The sequence below is a fragment of the Dermochelys coriacea genome, chromosome 26 (assembly GCF_009764565.3).
Source record: "Dermochelys coriacea isolate rDerCor1 chromosome 26, rDerCor1.pri.v4, whole genome shotgun sequence".
NCBI classification, from domain to species: Eukaryota; Metazoa; Chordata; order Testudines; family Dermochelyidae; genus Dermochelys; species Dermochelys coriacea.
In genome coordinates, this window is record NC_050093.1 from 10825734 (window position 1) to 10844225 (window position 18492).

At 42.2% G+C, this 18492-nt stretch overlaps 1 protein-coding gene across 4 annotated transcripts in view; it reads left to right on the top strand.

The window, feature by feature from the left end:
* Positions 1–6656: 6656 nt before the first annotated feature.
* ANTXR1 (ANTXR cell adhesion molecule 1) overlaps positions 6657–18492 on the top strand; it is a 169324-nt gene continuing 157488 nt past the window's right edge. For 2 of the 4 annotated variants that reach the window (XM_043503030.1, XM_043503031.1), the window contains exon 1: positions 6667–7889. In XM_043503030.1, the coding sequence (XP_043358965.1) occupies positions 7738–7889 (152 nt within the window). In that variant the 5' untranslated portion in view covers positions 6667–7737. Of the gene's footprint in view, positions 7890–18492 lie in introns of all 4 variants that reach the window. The other 2 variants (XM_043503032.1, XM_043503029.1) reach the window with 2 other exon arrangements.

Below are 18492 nucleotides of genomic sequence, written 5' to 3' on the forward strand. Positions count from 1 at the left end.
GTGTTCATATAAAAGTTGTTCGTTTTGTCCCACCTGGGCTGGAGTAGGAGGAGAAAAATATTTCCCAGATGCCTCCACAGGGGAGGTAAAAGGAAAGCAGTTCTTATGAGTGCTTTTATATTGTGGTGATCATTTTGTTAGGTGCTCACATGTAGCAATGTTCTGCAGAGTATAAATGAATTGATAAGAGACAGACAAGGTGGGTGAGGTAAATCGGCCAATTTTTATTTGACCAACTTCTGTTGGTGAAAGAGACAAGCTTTCAAGCTACACAGAGCTCTTCTTCAGGTCTCAAGAAGAAGAAGAGCTCTGTGTAGCTCCAAAATTTGCCTCTTTCACCAACAGAAGTTGGTCCAATAAAAGATATTACCTCACCCACCTTGTCTCTCTAATATTCTGGGACCAACACAGCTGCAACACCATTGTTAGATAAGAGTCAGTGACAGAAATAGAACATAGATCTTCTGACTCCCCATCTTGTGCTCTTACAACTAGACCATGATCCTCTCTACTTATTAGTTTTTATAATTTAATATTTAGATTGCAGTAGCACTGGGACAACCAGATCAGGGCCCCATTGTGCTGGGTGCTGTCCCAAAGAGCTTACAGTCTGAAAGTGATAAAGATTAGTGAATAATTCTTTATGTAGAACATGTTTGTCAGGTTTTCTCCAAGTCTATTTTTACACCGCAGTTTGGAAGGGATGAGTCAGACACCGACAATTGTTTGAACATGGGGCTTCAGGCAGAATAAGGTTGTATTCTCTAGTTCTCACCTGACAGTGGAGGTGTTTTTCAGTCCCATAATTGCGACACAAGAACTCTGTGACTCTTCACAAGCTGGTAAAACATTGCAGTTTATTTTTGCTGTTACAAATAAAATACAGTCGGATTTTTTTCAGTCTCTTCAGGATTATGCAAATTGAAGTCTGTAAATCTGAATGTTTTCTTATAGGCTGGTTTGCTCCCTCTTGCTGGGCATATGTGATGAGTCTTTTACTTTAAATCCTTTGGAACATCAATTCAAAGGACCTAATGCTCATTCGAACAAACAGTGCTTTACTGGTCCTGTTTGCATACTCATGCATTATCCCAAAATTAGATGTAAATTGCCTGGTTAAATGCTAATGCCTTATTTAGACTTGAGCATGACAGGGTTCCTCCTATGTCAACAATATCTCCATGTACCAAACATGGGATATGTAATGCCATATGAATTCACTAATCACTGATATTTGACTAGTGAAGACTGCAGTTAACCCAGTACTAGTTGTGTGGGCTAATAATTGAAAGAGGGACTGAAAGTCAGGACACGTGGGTTCTATTCTTGACTCTGTCACACCTGGATCCTGCCCTACTGTAGTTTGAGGCTGGGGATTAGGTATGGCATTGGTGACTAGACACCTAGAACAAGGCAGCAGTGTGCATACCCAGAACTTAGGCACCGAGGGTATTTTTACAGTGGAAATTTAGATGTTGAGTGACTTTAAGCACCTACAGGGTTTGGTGGGAGCTGAGGAGGGTTTTGTTGATTGCAGCGGTGACTAAAACTGGGACTTAGGTGCCTAACCTCCTCTGTGGATCTGGTTCTAGGTCACTGGGTAATCTTGAGTAAATCATTCAAGCCCGATATCACAAGATGGTGTGCTCCTTTGAGGGTCAGTAGCCTGGGGACAGCCAGCCCTATCTGATTATTAGATCCAGCTCGGAAGGGGTCAGATGATCATAGAGTCATAGAAATGTAGGGCTGGAAGGGACCTTAAGAGGTCCCTTGATCCCTATAAAGGGCTGAGATTGGTTGGTTCCTTCCTTCAGATCTCTCTGCGACTGGCCCTGGAGCAGAGATAGACGTGCCACGGGAAAGGCCCGTAGGCCCTGCAGCCTGTCTTGGTCAAGGGAACATCTTTGTTTGTGTTATTTTGAGAGTGTTGTGTGTAAGTTAATAAACTGTGTATTGAGGGCAGGACCTGAAAGAGACTCAGATGTGGCATTAGTCCTTCTGGGTCTGGAAGACACAGGCTGACAGCCCTACACCCAAATTTGCAAAAGCTGCTTCCAGTTCTGAGTGTCTCTGGTTTTTTGAGTGACCCACTTTAGATGCCTGATTTTCAGAAGTGCCCTCAGTTCCCATTAACTACAGCTGGAGTGGTAGAAGCAAGGTACCAGTAGGAATCAACTAGACCCTAGTGATCTCCATTAAGCTATGCAAAATCAGAGGCACCCAACATTATAAAGGCCCCTTTCGATAATAGTGGTCTTAACTTCTGATTTTCTAGTTTATAAGAATTGCTTCACTATATTGCTGTGATGTTGTGAGAAGGCATGAATGCAGATAAAGTGATTCAAAATTGTTGAAATGGAGATGCTAGAAAAAGGAAAGACCTATGAGACCATTCATTTCATTTCCTGTCCAGGGCAGGACTGTTCTCTATAGTTTATTTTCTAGTGTTTTGGCCAGTCTAGTATTACATTTCTCAAGCAATGTGGCTTCCTCCACTTCTTTTGGATGACTATACCACCGCGTAATGCCTCTCACTGTCAGGAAGACACTAAATATACATGCATTGAATTACTAGTATTATTTGACAAGCTCTAATCAATAGAAAGACACTGGACCAGGGGGCCCGGATATTATAGAAGAGAGGCCAAATATTGCAGAAACAAAGTCAGATGAACCGAATTCATCCAACCCATTGGAACACAGGAATGACCTAGAGGGAAATAAATCCACTTGGCCACTGGGTGCCAGTCTTGAACCATATTTTATTTGAATATGATTAAAAAATAAAATAAAAATTAAACAGCAGCCCATCATGACATGCACATTATGGTCCTGATCCCTAGCTGCTATAAAGTGATGTGGCTCTATTAGTGTCCATGAAGCTATGCCGATTTCCATCAGCGCAGAATCTGGCCCAATGAACCTAAGTAACCACTGAATGTTATTACTGTAACCCTCATCCTTTCTCTCCTTCTCTGCTTCTTTTTCTTGCTCTGACTCATGGCCTCGTGCCTAAGCACGTGGATTTATTTTCTTTTAGCAAATTACTGGCAGAGTCAGGGATAAAGTACTACATCTCACGGAATATGCATGGAATGCAGTCAGCAGAAGTGCACTGCCAAATTCCCATGCCTAAGGTCAGGCCACTGGGTCCCCCCAAACTGCTGCTCTGACATGACACTGTTGCAGGCTAGGGAAAGAATCTGTATGAAAGGAAGGTGACAAGACCGTGCAATTGTGGTCTTTTCCAGTACATGCAGAGGCCCGCTTCCACCTCCCAGCTAAGACCCCAGCTGCTCATCTTCCAAGCAATGATGGCTCTTTTTTCTGCTCTAATGGTGCCAGCGGAGATCCAATCTAAAATGGTGGACTGAAGGCACTGAAAAATAGTGGCAGCCTTTCCCTTCCCCGGCCCCCGGCTCCCATTATTTACACATAGAAATTATCTTCACACACAAGTGGCACCAGCTGTAGCATAATTACATACAGCAGTGCAACAGTTAATATGTGTTAATTCTCTCTCCGTCTTACGCACACACATACTGCAGCCCATGAAATCCACTTTCCAAAAATTATTAGGTCTTTAACAAAAAGCTCTATTATGCTTTTCTACAACGTTTTGTGTCTAGCATTTTTAGTGAGTGAGGGACAGAGAGAGGTGGAAATTCTGACATCCTGCCCCCTTACCTCCCGCCCCGGACATGGTTGCCAGAATCTGTAAGAGAGGTAGGGCTTCTTTTTGTAGGCACAATCATCTTGCCACGGTCACCTGACCACAAAGAAAAAAGCAGGCTTGCAAAGAGGAACAAATGAATGAGAAATAGCCCTAAAGGAAGAAAGCCCAAAGCCAAGCCACAGTAGGAACTGCTTTTCACTTTATCAGCTGCTCTCCCCTTCTCGCTCACTTCTCCAAGCTTTCTCAGATGCCTTATTCACTGGCTTTTTCCCAAGCCATATTGAGCCGACAGTCAGCCTGAATCCATAGCTGCATATAGGGAATATGATTTCCTGCCTTTCCCCTCTTTTTTGTCTGCTAGCTTAGCACTTATAGCCAAATTTATTTTCCTGAGGCTCTTTCAGGATTTTCATTGCTTGCTTTTTCTCATCTCAGGGCCATCTGGAAACGAAGCTAAATACATATAATTTTTTTTTAGTTTTGCTTTTCACTTTAAGCTGGATGCAGGTTACAGGCTGAGGGCTGGATTCCAACTGCAGTCATGATGGTACAAGTCTGGAGCTGTTCTTCTAACTTTGGTGAAGTTACGGTGGTGGCCGTGAGACCAGAATCTGGCCAAAGCTTGTCAATTAAAGCCTGCAGATCTCCAGACAAGGGATTTTTTTTTCACCCTTCCCACTTAGTGGAATTTTTGTTTCCTGTATTCAGATAATTTTCTTCATCAAATGTCTAAACTCATGCACGAGCCAGGCCTCCCTCTCCAACACAGTACTGCACCTACACATGTGCATCAGCCTTTTACACAGCTGCCCGGTGTGTTTTCAAAATCGGCCTGACAGCAGAAGTCACTCAAGTGTATTAGATTTAGAAGGGGTCTCCCAGGTGAGACTTTCAAATGCAAGGTCCTTTCTGCTTTGCATGTCCATATACCCTTGTTACAGGAGCTATATCTGCGCTCCCCAGCACCCGGCGGTTATTGTGGCTGCAGAGTTTTGAACAGCCAAAATGCCACACACGGCTTAAACAATATCTAATAATTGAAAATCTACAACTTAAATCCAAGTCTTTTAATCTTCAACTCAAATGTTATTTCTACCTTAACACATTGCTGTGAAACCTGGGAATCCATCATAGGTACAGACTGACATCTAAATGTCTTTGAAAGCAAATGCCTAAAGAAAATACTAGATATTCGATGGGTTACATTTATAAGAAATTCTGAGATTTATCAAAGAGTTCACCAATTTCTTATCTCTAAAGTTCTCCAGAAGAGAAGATGGACATATTTGGGACGTGTTAAGAACGAAACCAAAGCATCTGCCATGGCAGGTGTGCCATTGGGAGCTGGAGGAACACGTAAAAGGGGTTGGGTGAAAGAATCGCGACACTGAAAAGTACTTAGAGAAGAAAAACTCATGGTACTTAACAACACAGAGGACATGCAGAATGACCCAGGATAGACAGGGATGCTGAGGCCTTGTACGTGCCCTAAGCAATGTCTGATGGCACTGGAAGGATTCAGATTGGTGAAAAAATAATAACTAGTTTAAATGAGATCTTTTGAGAGGTCATTGCCTCTGGAAATCAGTGTTGTTGTAGCCATGTAGGTTCCAGGATATTAGAGAGACAAGGTGGGTAAGGACATTTATTTAGCTGCTGAGATATGGTTTAAAAGCCCAACCTTAATAATCCTAGTTCTTTTTATTTTTAGATCGCTAAGAGCTTTACAAAGGAGATCAGTATCATTACTCCCACTTTCCAAATGGGGAATCTGAAAGCAGGGAAGTGATACGCCCAAACATCCCCAGCAGCTCACTGCCAGAGATGGGAAGAGCGCACAAGTCCCCTGAATCCAATGCGCGTGCCCTAGCCACTTAACTATAGGTTGACCTGCTGCCCGCTAGGAAGCCATTGGTGTGGTCAGAAATAGAACTCTGCTCTCCTGATTCCCATCACAGGCCTCCCTAGACCACAGCTGGGTGAGCACAGAACTACCCAGAAGAGATTTCCCTATTTACCACAAGTAGTACCGTCTCAGGCTCAAATCCAGCAGTGGCAGCACAGCAGCAGGTGAGAAAAAAGCCATTCTCCCCTAGCACTGCACAGTTCCCCCGGGGTGTGCCTGGTTATTCCCCAAGGACTGTGGGACAGTAGGGGCTTGCTTGTTAACTTCCCCCCACACTGGAGGTGGAGTAGGGAGTCAGGGACTCCACAAGGTCAAGGTGAGTGGAGGGCAGGCCTCATGTACATGCGGAGCAGGTTCCGGAAGCATTTAGACTAGTACGTTAATGGGGAGGATACCCAGATTCAAGGGGTGACATATTCTGTGAATATTCGGATCCAGATGTAGGTGCCTGTTGCTCTCTCTTAATCCAGCATTGCCAACTTTTGCAATTTCATTGATTATTGAGGTTTTTTCCTTTAAACCCCAACTCCTAGAGTCAAGATATTTATATGAGAATCTCCACTTTCATTTAAAAATAAGGAGGGGTCTGGCCCTCTTGGCTGCAGAGAAACAGTTTAAAAGCCAATCCCTGCACAGCTAAAAGGCTCAGAAATCAAGGTGAAATAAAAAGGCCCCACAATGTATTATTCAAAAAACCTACACCTCATGATTTTTGAATGCTTGGGGTTGGCTCTACTACTACTGACTTGCAAAGCTATTACAACGTCTGTGGTTTAATCAGGCCTAGCTGATGTTTAAACAATAGCATAACACACAAGTGTAATGATCCCACAGGCTACCTTAGTTCTTTCATAATATTCCTCCACCCCACCTATCTCCCTTTTTTAAAACCAGGCAAACTCCCTTATGTCACTCTCCTTAATGAGCTCATTACAAACACCTGAAGCTGCCCAGCCTGGTTGATTAGCCCACAAGGTTCAGCTGCATAGCTGCTGCTTTGCTAATTCTTGAGAGGAATTTGGTAGATGGAGGTTCATAAGTTATCTTGCTGTGTTGCTAGATTCACTCACTATTCCCAGTGGCGGCTCAGCACCCTGTACTCTGACGGTGACAATTTCCCCTAGCATACAAGAACACAGATGAGCTCAGACAGGATTCACCTCTCTAAACCCACAGACTGCCTTTGTAGATTCCAAGAAACCATTTTGTAGCAAAGAATGTGTGGGGCTACTGAATGTTGCTGGGTTTTCTTGGCTAATCAGCTAGGCAGGAGAAATGCTGTAGTCTCAGGTACTGAAATGAGCTTATTAAGGGAAATTCTGGAAAGGCACCTCCTTGATTAGGTAGGGAGATAAGTGTGCTTAATAAATAACTATATGTTTAACGACTAGAAAAATACACTGGGCCAAACTCCACTCTCATTTACTGCTGCTCATTTAAGTCCAGAGTAACTCTGGATTTACACTTATGTGTCTGACAGCAGAATTCAGACCCCTACTAAATGGATGGCAAACACCAGAAACGTATGTGTATTATGTTATGTAAGTGAGTAGTCCCATGTATGCCTGTGCATGAACGTACGCAAGATGGGTCACATGTATGCAACCAAAATTGCTGCAGCATGCACTTTGTAAGCTCAGGGCATAAGTGTTCTAATTAATATCATTTCAGAGGCTCCAGTCTGTTTCCTCAGGACTTCACCACAAGATGGCATTCTCTGAACTTTCTTTTGTAAGAAAAAACAAAACCCACCACCCACAATAACAATAATAATTAAGAGGAAACACTCCAAACCCTCCTTATAGTTTCTGAAATCTGGGGCAAAGCAAGAATTGTCAGGAAGTAGTTTCTCCTGTGGCAAAACAATGATACTGCTTTCAGAGAGCTGCATGAGAGAGTGACGGAGAAGTCCCTTTAAATAAAAAAAGCGAAATACAGTATTGTGCATCTTGAAATCTGAAACCAAGAAACAGAACTGCAGGGGAAACAAGGGGAAAAAGTCTTGCAATTTCAGAGGACAATTGCTGCAAGTGAAGTTTAAGGAGCAAAATATATGTATATACATTTCAAAGCCATTGAATGGCATTTTTGGAGAAGGCTGTGAAATAAAGGAGCTTTGGAAGAAGAGAACTTTTTTTCCCCCTTTCTGGATATAATGGCCATTGCAAAGCAAAGAGTCTTGAGATTCGGCTTCAGATTTCTCTTCTTCGCAACGTTTGTGTTAGTCTGTGATGGACAAGGTGGAAATAAAGAGAATGGAGGTCCTGCTTGTTATGGTGGATTTGATTTGTACTTCATTTTAGACAAGTAAGTTGGTTTGTTTTTGTTTTAGATGAATCCTTCACCAAGGCATGGAAATTTTATCAATTGGCACTTAAAAGAAGTTTGACTTAGAGTTTATAAAAGACATCATGTCTCCAAGGTACCTGAAAAAGGTCCTACAGTTACAGCTTTATTTTTGTTTTGGTAACTTCTACAGTAGGTACAATATGTTATTCTGCAATGATATATATTGTAGATTTGCCCAGCTTTGTGAATTGAAATGTTTTGTTATTGTGACTAGAGTAGATGCTATAGTTGTTACTTTACAGTGTCTTAACATTGGCAGTGGGGAAGGATGGGAGGGAGGGAAAAAAACCTGGTTATATCTGCTTTTTCTCTGACCTGCAAAGGTTGAGGCACTTCTAAAAGGAGATGGCTGGGGAATGTTACCAAAGGCATTAATTTTTAGCTCACCTCTTTCAGAGGAAATGCTAGTCTGCCTGAAGCGTTACTGTTCAACCATTTTCCCCATTAGATCCAAATGTTCCAGTTTAAGTGACTAGCTGACAAAAAAACAGCTCTTTAAGGGCTGAATACTCTGTTTCAAAGAAAATCTGATTTTGGTCACTGTGATGGAAAATATATAGATTTTCTTAAGGCATTTTTTTAAAGTTGGCCAGTTTTTCTCAGCTCTCAGTCAGATTTTCTTTGTTCCCAGTTAATGAAATGCATATTTTTACTGCTTAACTAACCAATAGTATACAGTGAGGATAAATGCTTACTCGTGTTATTTACCACTCACATGATACATCATTGTTTTTGCATTGGTGGCTTCTTGTTGTAATTTAAAGGCCTTCAAATTGTACTATATTCAAGTCAAAAAGATAGGAAGCTCTCCAAAAAAATGTGGAAAAGAAACTAGTTAAACCCATCTATATTTTGCAGTGGCTCCCAGATTCCATTAGTATAAAAGCCCATTCTGAATTACAATCAGTTATGCAGCAAGATAACTTGATTTTTAAAAAAGGTAAATACATTGGATATTTAGGAAAACCAGAATGTTGAATACTCAAGGGAAAAGTGATTTTATTTTCATTTTACTTAGTCCAACGAAAAAGTTCTTCCAACTTATAGCTTCTTATTGCTTTGGTCACCCCTTTCTGCCATTTGGAATAGTTCCTTTTATCACCAGATTTCATAGCAATGCTTTAAAAAAAAAAGTTGAGTATGTTTTCTATTGCAGATTACTTACATACACTAAGTTTCCCCTAAAGTTAAAGTTGAGGTGGCTGGAGGTTTTTCCCCTCTGTGAAGATATGCTTTGTTATACCTCTGAGTTAGTTTAATTTTTATAGACATTCATCTAAATCGAAGGCATCCTCTTATGACACAAAAAGTGTAACCTGCTAGACTTGCTCAGAGGATTGTGAACTTGGGTGGAAAAGTGAAAATGTGCTCAGCCAGTACAAACCTCAAAGGTAGAAATGCTGCACCAGTGCATGTATATCTCTGGTTCATGTTACACTTCTGTAAGCCTCATTTGGCACTGGTGCAGCTTCTCTATATTTGGGTTTTTCACTGATGTGAAATTCTCTAATGTAGAAAGGGTCACAGATAGGGCCTGATTCAAAACCCACTGAAAAATTTCCATGAGCTTTGGAGCTGGTTCACAGTGTTTACGTACTACCATGTTGGATGCTCTGTGGACCCGATCTTGCAAGAAACTGAGCACCTCTGGGGAGACGGGTGTGATCAGCGCCTCACAAAGGGTGCTCAGCACCCTGCAAGAGTGGGCCATCCAAACACCTTAGATAGAGAGTAGCAAGAAATGACCAAAGCTACCACCTCCTTTATGTTTTGCAAAAAATGGGTTATCTGGTCCCCATCAGCCCTGACATAAGTGGATGCAATTCCATCAACTTCTGTGGAGTTGCTGTCAGGCACAATGGGTCTGAATTTGACCCCATGTTCATATGCTGCCTGTTCTCATCCTATCAGGTTAACTGCCCATATATGTTTGTATGGCTCAGTGATCTGTGGTGTACCTGGTGAACCCCACAGTCTACTCCTCAGTTAACATGTTACACTGACAGCGGTGTCTAGGCGTCGTTTTGTTTGGCGGGGGGGGGAGGGCACCGTTTAAAATGGTATCTTTTCTTCATCCTGCTGATTGCAGGGTCGTTCTTATTCAGCTTCTGGACAAGGTTTAGCAACACAATGTCATGTGGCCCTCTGGGAGGCGGGGGGCGGGGAGATCTCAGAAGGATGGGCTTTCACCAAGTATCCATCGCTGCGAAAATTACAGGAAACCATTACACACCCTCTTAGGATGCGTGGGGGAATAACAACTGGCCTCAGTGATTCCCTAGCAGGGTCACCCCACATGTCTTAGGCAATCAATCAGTTTGTTACTCTCATGTTATCATTCTGGGGCATAAAGACAGAAGGGGAATACTGGGATTATTCTTGATCGTTTGAACGATTGGCTCTCTGTGTCCCTCTGGCCACCATGTGAAATGGTTGATTTGCACGCAGGGTTTCAGACCGTTCTGTCTGCAGCCTGGATGCTTCTCCTGTATGTGGTCTGGGGGAACATGTTCAGTTGAACAGTGTATCAAGTGAGTAGCCGGGACCCCATAACAATAATGCAGAGCCCCCTGCGCAAGGACAAGGCATGATGGCACAGATTCTGAGCATAGTCTGCAATGGCCTTTTTTTTTTTTTTTTCAATGCTCATTGTAAATATCTTTTTTTGCTGTAGCCTGAGGAAAGCTCTGAGAGCCAGTCGGGGTTCTGACATGATATTCTGCCTGCAGTACCAACAACAGCCATGCCATGTTGTACAAGTAGCATGGTTAAAGGGCATGACATGGATTTAAATGGATACTATATCTAAACGTATGCCCAGATAAATCTGTTAGTCTCTAAGGTGCCACCTCCCTCCCCCTACCTCACTGTTCCTCAGACGTTCTTGTTAATTGCTGGAAATGGCCCACCTTGATTATCACCACAAAAGGTTTTCCTCCTTCCCCCCCGCCCCCCTCCTGCTGGTAATAGCTCATCTTAAGTGATCACTCTCCTTACAGTGTGTATTATAAAACCCGTTGTTTCATGTTCTCTGTGTGTGTATATAAATCTCCCCACTGTATTTTTCCACCAAATGCATCCGATGAAGTGAGCTGTAGCTCACGAAAGCTTATGCTCAAATAAATTTGTTAGTCTCTAAGGTGCCATGAGTCCTCCTTTTCTTTTTGCGAACACAGACTAACACGGCTGCTACTCTGAAATAAAAGTAATTAGGCACTGAGAAGTCAGTAGAGGGCTCCAGCACTGCTTGACTTCCAGGGCTGTGTCTCGTTTATTTTTTTTAATATTATTTCTTTCATCCTTGAAAATAGGTTGCTTAATATTTTAATGGATCTCTTCCATCATCAAAATTAACATTCCCTGTCTCAGAACGAAACTCTTTCCCGTTCCTGATAAGGGTTCTTTGTCACTGGGGCTTTAATTATTTTTTAAGGCAGATCCAAATGAAGACAGTGAAGCAGATCCTGATCTCATTGCTATTCACATCCGGGTGCACTTAGAAGTACAATCAGGAACTGTTCCCCATTGCTCTGGACGTTGTACAAACCCACATGAAAACGTGCTTCCTGCCTTGAAGAGTTAAGAAAGCAAGGAATTGGCAGACCTAGTCTCCTGTCTTTGACAGTGGCCAGCAACAGATGCGGTAGAGGAATAAGTGAGAATCCCACAGTAGCAGATGTGGGATAATCTACCCCCTTGCATTACGTCTCATCCTGATCTCTAGTAGTTAGAGATGGGCTGGTGATCTGAAGTTTAATATCCCTTCCAAAATGACGATGATGTTAATTATGAACACTCAGAATATTCGTGATATCTATATAAATGTCCAATCAACTTTTTTCTTAGTTGAGTTTACAATCTAAAGCCCCAATCCTACAAACTCTTACACATTTCTTCTGGTGTTTGAGCCTTTAGAGTTCTCATCAGGTCACATTTTCAAACTTTTCTCTGTAACCAGGAGGGCTGGAAAGTTATTTAACAAACAATAACAACACAGCTGAGGTGCTCCTGTATTCACCTGTATCTAAGTAAAACACCGAATATCATGAGACTCATCAATTGCCAGTGCTGGATTTCTTATAGGCATCTTGCAGAAACAGGTCTTAAGAAGAAATTTGAAGGTGAAGAGGGTAATTCAGAAGAGATGAGGGGTGGCATTCCATGCATAAGGGGCACTGTGGAAGAAGGTCCAGGTGGGAAGCAAGCAAACAGGCAGATGACGTTATCACTCCCAATGGAGAAGGAGAAGAGGATCCAGGATGAAATAGGGGAAATAAGACAGAAGGAAAAGTTGTGAAGGGTCTTGATGATGAATGAAGCTTGAACAAGGAACCAAGGTCAAGCCTGAGTTTGTGCTGAAAAAGAGGGAGACAATGGAGAGATTTGAAGTCAATGGAAAGATTCCCAGTGGGTTTTGGATTAGACTCTTGAAGGCAGTTAGAATGACAGGAAAAAAAGACAACCTTATTAGCTGGGTTTTGTGTGGACCAAAGGGGTACAATGAGATGTCAGGTATGCCAGAGAAGAGTTGTTTATGATAATCAAGACAGGAGACGAGGAAGGCTTGGATAAGAGTTTTGACTCTCTGAACAGCACGCAAAGAATTGATCTTAGAAATATTACAGAAAAAGCAGCAACATCTGGATACAGTTTGTATGTGCAGCACAAGAGAGAAGATAAAGATCCCTTAGGTTACAGATCTGAGTGTTGGGTTCTAATTCACTTAGTCAAAACTCCAGTTGATTTCAAAAGGCACACTCCTGAGACGTCAATGAATGTTCTGGGTGCTGAGAGCCACTTAGGATGTAGCCATTTGTAATATTGCTTGAGAAAGGAGGCTAGGCTTTGCATTAGGAATTTTGTATTAGGAACTCAAGCTTTGGTCCAGGGAGAGAAAAAAATTACTTTCCATCGTGGTTTATTTTAATTCTGATATTTGTACTTCTGCAGCGAAAAAGATCAATATCTGAAATCAGGACCTTCAATATTGCCTGAGATGTTCATTGCTAATGGGGTCTGAGCCCTGTAATCACCTGGGCTGAAGTTTTTAAAGCTGTTTTAGGGTATTTATATCCAGATATTCCATTAGTTTTAATGCAGGATTTGGGTTTAAATCCCCTAGACTTTTTTTTGACAATCTCAATTTATACCTTTTCTTCTGGTTTTGTTGTTGAGAGCGGTTACCTAGGCAAGAAATACGAAGTTATCCCAGCCCTGCAAGTACATACTATCACCATATAGTATGCAGTGCTCATTCCAAAAAGTACCATCAGTGAGAACAACTATTTGGATAGAAAAAAAAGGGAATTTTTGGACTGGCTGGTTTACTGTTTGGCAACGTGCTGAACCAGTCAGAGATTTCTCTGACTTCAAAATGTTTTCCACAGATGTGTGCAAGTAACAGGAACTTCTTTTCATCCCTGGTTTTATGGGGTTATTGGCAAAATGTACCCGGAGGCAGATATTTTTGATTATGCAGCATAAACTGCATTACTGCTCGGTGTAGTTAGAGGGGGCTAATGTTCTTTAACACTGGTATTTTTAGATTGTATTGTATTTCCTTTTCGATTAATTAATTAGATCATGCTTTAGTGGAACTCATGAAGAACTCTCTCCTAGTATCTCATTATGTTGGACCAGAGTATTATGGAAATAAGGAAGCTGGGTGTAGTTATGGATGTTTGTGTGAATTAGTTGTTGGGAGAGCTGAATTCTTGTGGCACATCACCTTTTTATTATTTGAATTGCAGTAATGCCTAGGAGACTCAGTCATGGACCATTGTGCTAGGTGCTGTACAAACACAACAAAAAGATGCTCCCTGCTCCAAACAGCTTACAATCTAAGTCTAAGATAAGAGACAACAGGAGACTACAGGCAGATAGGGGAGCACAAGGAAACAATGAGAAGATATTGGTCAGTATGATAGGCAGACCATTCTTTCTGTTGGTTTGTGCCATTCACTGTTATCTAACAAACCTAAAAAAGTTTCGCAGCATATGATTGACAAAGGCATTTATCCATCCTATTTACAATATGTCCAGCACCAGACTACCTGGGCACCAGCCACTTGAACACTGGCAATCAGAGAGGTGAATAATAAAAGCTGGCACTAATATTTTCTGTGTCATTTACAAGCCCAAGGTTAAAGGCCTTATTTTCAAAGAGATTTCTCAGAACAGCAGGCATTTTACACCCCCCCCACAAACAAATGCATGAAACTGATTTGTCGGTGAATGCATGCTGTGACAGGGTTGGGCCAGATGGCTACAGGAGAGTAATAGAAGGCAGATATATTAGCCCCAGGCTAAGTAGGTCCCTTTTCCCTGGGTAAGGTAACAGGGAAGGTTCCAGAACAATCAGGAACTTTCTGGAGACAATTAAGACAGACAGGCTGATTAGAACACCTGCAGCCAATCAAGAAGCTGCTAGAATCAATTAAGGCAGGCTAATCAGGGCACCAGGGTTTTAAAAAGAAGCTCACTTCAGTTTGTGGTGTGAGGAGCTGGGAGCAAGAGGTGCCAGGAGCTGAGAGTTGGAGAACTGAGGAGTACAAGCATTATCAGAGACCAGGAGGAAGGTCCTATGGTGAGGATAAAGAAGGTGTTGGGAGGAGGCCATGGGGAAGTAGCCCAGGGAGTTGTAGCTGTTGCACAGCTGTTCCAGCAGGCACTCTAGACATCTGAATTCCACAGGGCCCTGGGCTAGAACACGGAGTAGAGGGCGGGCCCGGGTTCCCCCCAAACCTCCCAGCTCCTGGTCAGACACAGGAGGAGTTGACCTGGACTGTGGGTTCATGAAAACGGCCCAACTGAGGGCTGCTGTGAAGCTCCAAGGCGAGCAAATCCGCCAACAAGCGCAAGACCCACCAAAGTAGAGGAGGAACTTTGTCACAATGCAAACAGGTATGCACATGCAAAAATTTGCATGAGCCAGATAAAAAATCAGGTGGTAAGAGAACAGTGGTGAATGGAGGCAAGTAATCTGAGCCATTTCCTGTGATCCTTTCATTGTCCATCCAGCCAGTTATTCTATTTTTAACAAACCGCATTGAAATGAACTCCCACTATTAAAAGTACATTTAACAAATGAAGGGCTAGATCTTTCTCTCCCTTATACTAGCTTTACTTGGTGTAACTCCATTGACTTAAATAACTCCTGTAACTCCTCATTTGCACCAGTATAAGTAAAGGGGGAAATGGAGCTCACCAAGTGACGGGAAGCAGACACAAATAAGAAAAAATAAGAAGCATTTGACGTCACACAGAGCAAGACTGTCCTCCAGGAACCCCTTCCTGTGGGAAGGGGGGTGATTCTTCCCTTGGGAGAAACAAAAGCTTTAGCAAAAACCAGCCACAGAACTTTCTGGAATGGAGAGTATTATTCTAGCTAGTCACCAGAGATACAGGGTCGGTGGAATGAAGACACTTTTGCCTCTACGGAACCAATTCAAATCTGTCCCAGGTCACTTGAGACAAAAGCTTTTTACTGTCTGATGACTGGTGACCATTGTGAAAGGTCTCAATCCAGAGTGTAATGGACTGGTGTCTACACAGTTGGCACAGCTGATGGTTGTCTCACTAGGGTGACCAAGGCATATAGGCTGAGCTTCCTGCTTGCTCCCCATTATGTGTGTTTCTTTAACATGAGGTGTAAGGTGTATTGTCAGGACTGTGGAGAAGCTTGTAGTTCAGCTGTCTCTGTACCTGTTCTGTGGATAAATGTAACAGAAGAATGGCCGTACTGACCAATGGTCCACCTAGTCCAGTATCCTGTCTTCCAACAGTGGCCAATGCCAGATGCTTCAGAGGGAATGAACAGAACAGGTCATCATCAAGTGATCCATCCTCTGTTATTCACCCCCAGCTTCTGGCAAACAGAGGCTAGGGACACCCAGAGTATGGGGTTGCATCCGTGACTATCTTGGCTAATAGCCATTGACAGACCTATCCTCCATGAACTTACATAGTTCTTTTTTGACCTTCATTATAGTTTTGACTTTCACAACATCCCCTGGCAACTAGTTCCACAGGTCGACTGCATTGTGTGAAGAAGTACTTCTGTTCGTTTGTTTTAAACCTGCTGCCTATTAATTTCACTGGGTGGACCTGGTTCTTGTGTTATGTGAAGAGTAAATAACACTCCCTGATTCACATTCTCCAAATCATTCATGATTTTGTACATCTCTGTCACATCCCCCCCTTTAATTGTCTCTCTTTTCAAGCTGAGAAGTCCCAGGCTTTTTAATCTTGTCTCATATGGAAGCTGTTCCATGCCCTTAATCATTTTTGTTGCCCTTATCTGTATGTTTTCCCATTCTAATATATCTTTTTTAGAGATGGGGCAACCAGAACTGCAAGCAGTATTCAAGGTGTCGGTGTGCCAGGGATTGGTAGTGTCTGTTGCCTGGTCTACAAAGGATCAGGGATTGTAACAGATTCACTACTAATGAGCATGGTTCTTTGACTCAAAGTGTAAAGACATTTCCATTTAGCTCTGGAGATCTGCAGTTCAATTCCTGATGTCAAACATGATGGCAGCTGTGACATAATCACAGGCGAACTGACTTCAGTGGAATTCTTGTCCTCTTTCACTTGGACTGCATTTAGTCATAAGGACTGAACTCTGTTCTAATTGCACCTGAGCAAGCCCGGATCACACGGATCATGCATCACACAACAATATTTAATGGCTGATCTTTATTAGTGAGTGGCCTCGTGTTAAGTGCAGCTCAAACAATAAAGTTAAATCACTTTGCTAATAGTGATGGGGTATGTCCAAACCTATTGGCTTTTTCCAAATGTCTCATGCAATACTTGGAAGGATGGAATGAAGCGGCCGGCTCTTCCAATAAACCATACTGATTTCTAAAGAGCGCAGTAAGATGCTGCAACAAAATTTCCTAGGCCAAATTCAGCTCTCCTTGACAGCCATGGAAGGAAGTGGAGTGACTCCAAACTTGCACGGGCATAACTGAGAGAAGAATCTGACCTCCATCAATCTCTAAACCAAGCACCTTTCTTTATTTTGTTTTGTTCGCTGTGGGCATATACATACAAGTAGATATGAGCTTAGATTCATAGATGCCAAGGCCAAAAGGGGCCCCTGATTGCATGAAGTCCATGGGCCTGATTCTGTCCTCACGTACACTGGTGTAACTCCACTGGCATCATTGGAAAACCAGTGGAAGTGTAAACAAGTGTCACTGGAATTGGACACTGTGTGTGGCAGGGTGACATTGACGTAAAGAGCATGAATAATAATTTGGCCCCAATTCAGGAAAACACTCCACCACATATTTAAATTTCAGCATACTTTTAAATAGTAAAGTCAATGGGACTAAAGAACATGCTGAATTGCTTTCCTGAATCAGGGCATTACTGAGCAGTGGTAGAAACTCTGAGCCAGATCTGGTACTCATTTATACCAGTGTAAATCTTCTAGCCTCCCATGGACTTCATTTGGATTTACCAAATGCTAATGTCGTTGATAGTGGAATTTACCTACTTGCTACAGGCATAATGGTTTAAGTCTACTCCAAGTATGCATTTTTTCTGCAGTAAAGAGCGTTCCTGGCACTCTCATTATGATATTTCTTAGCTGTTCTGCACACATACAGTACAAGCCATAAGGTTGCATCATCTTGGCTCATTGATCATTTTGTTTCTCTTGCTAGATCTACAATTATAAACATAACAAATTCTGATGTTTTGTTTTATACAGTTAGGCTTTATAGAAATGCTTATCCCATTCAGACAACTAACTTACTGATTCGCAAAAAGAAAAGGAGTACTTGTGGCACCTTTGAGACTAACAAATTTATTTGAGCATAAGCTTTAAGTGAGCTGTAGCTCACGAAAGCTTATGCTCAAATAAATTTGTTAGTCTCTAAGGTGCCACAAGTACTCCTTTTCTTTTTATGAATACAGACAAACATGGCTGCTATTCTGAAACTTACTGATTGGTACTTAAAAAATTATTATAGCATTTTGCAGCAATGGTGCAAAAGACTGCTAGTAGCATGATCATAAGCTATAGCATTTTGTGGTGTTATGGTTGATTATAACATTTGTTGGGTTTGGGGTTTGTATTTTTTTCATGACTGCCCACTGGTTAAATTTGAGACATGGATCCAAACTGCACCAGGTTTTGAGCTTGCAAGAGCAAAACCACGCTCTTCTCTATTTTGATATGAGCGAAACTGGAACCAAATATCTGAACCTCCTGAAAGTCTGGGGGGGATCAGCTAAATGGGACACAGATCTTGTGAACCCTTCCTGGTTTGACATGTGTTTGTGAAGCAAAAGCCAAAACCATTCACTGCTCTGGCTATTCCTGTGTTCTTTTATTAGATTCGAGAGGTCCTTTCAGAGATAACAGGGTCTTTACTCAGGCAAAGCCTCCATTGATCTCAATGAGATTTCCCTCACCCCCACAGAGCAAGAATAATAATAAGGAGGCTCGGTACTCCTTCCATTGAAGTTAATGGCAAAAGTCATATCGCCTTCAGCATGAGCAAGATGAGGTCGCAAGCAGGGATTGAAGGATTTGACCTTTTTGTCT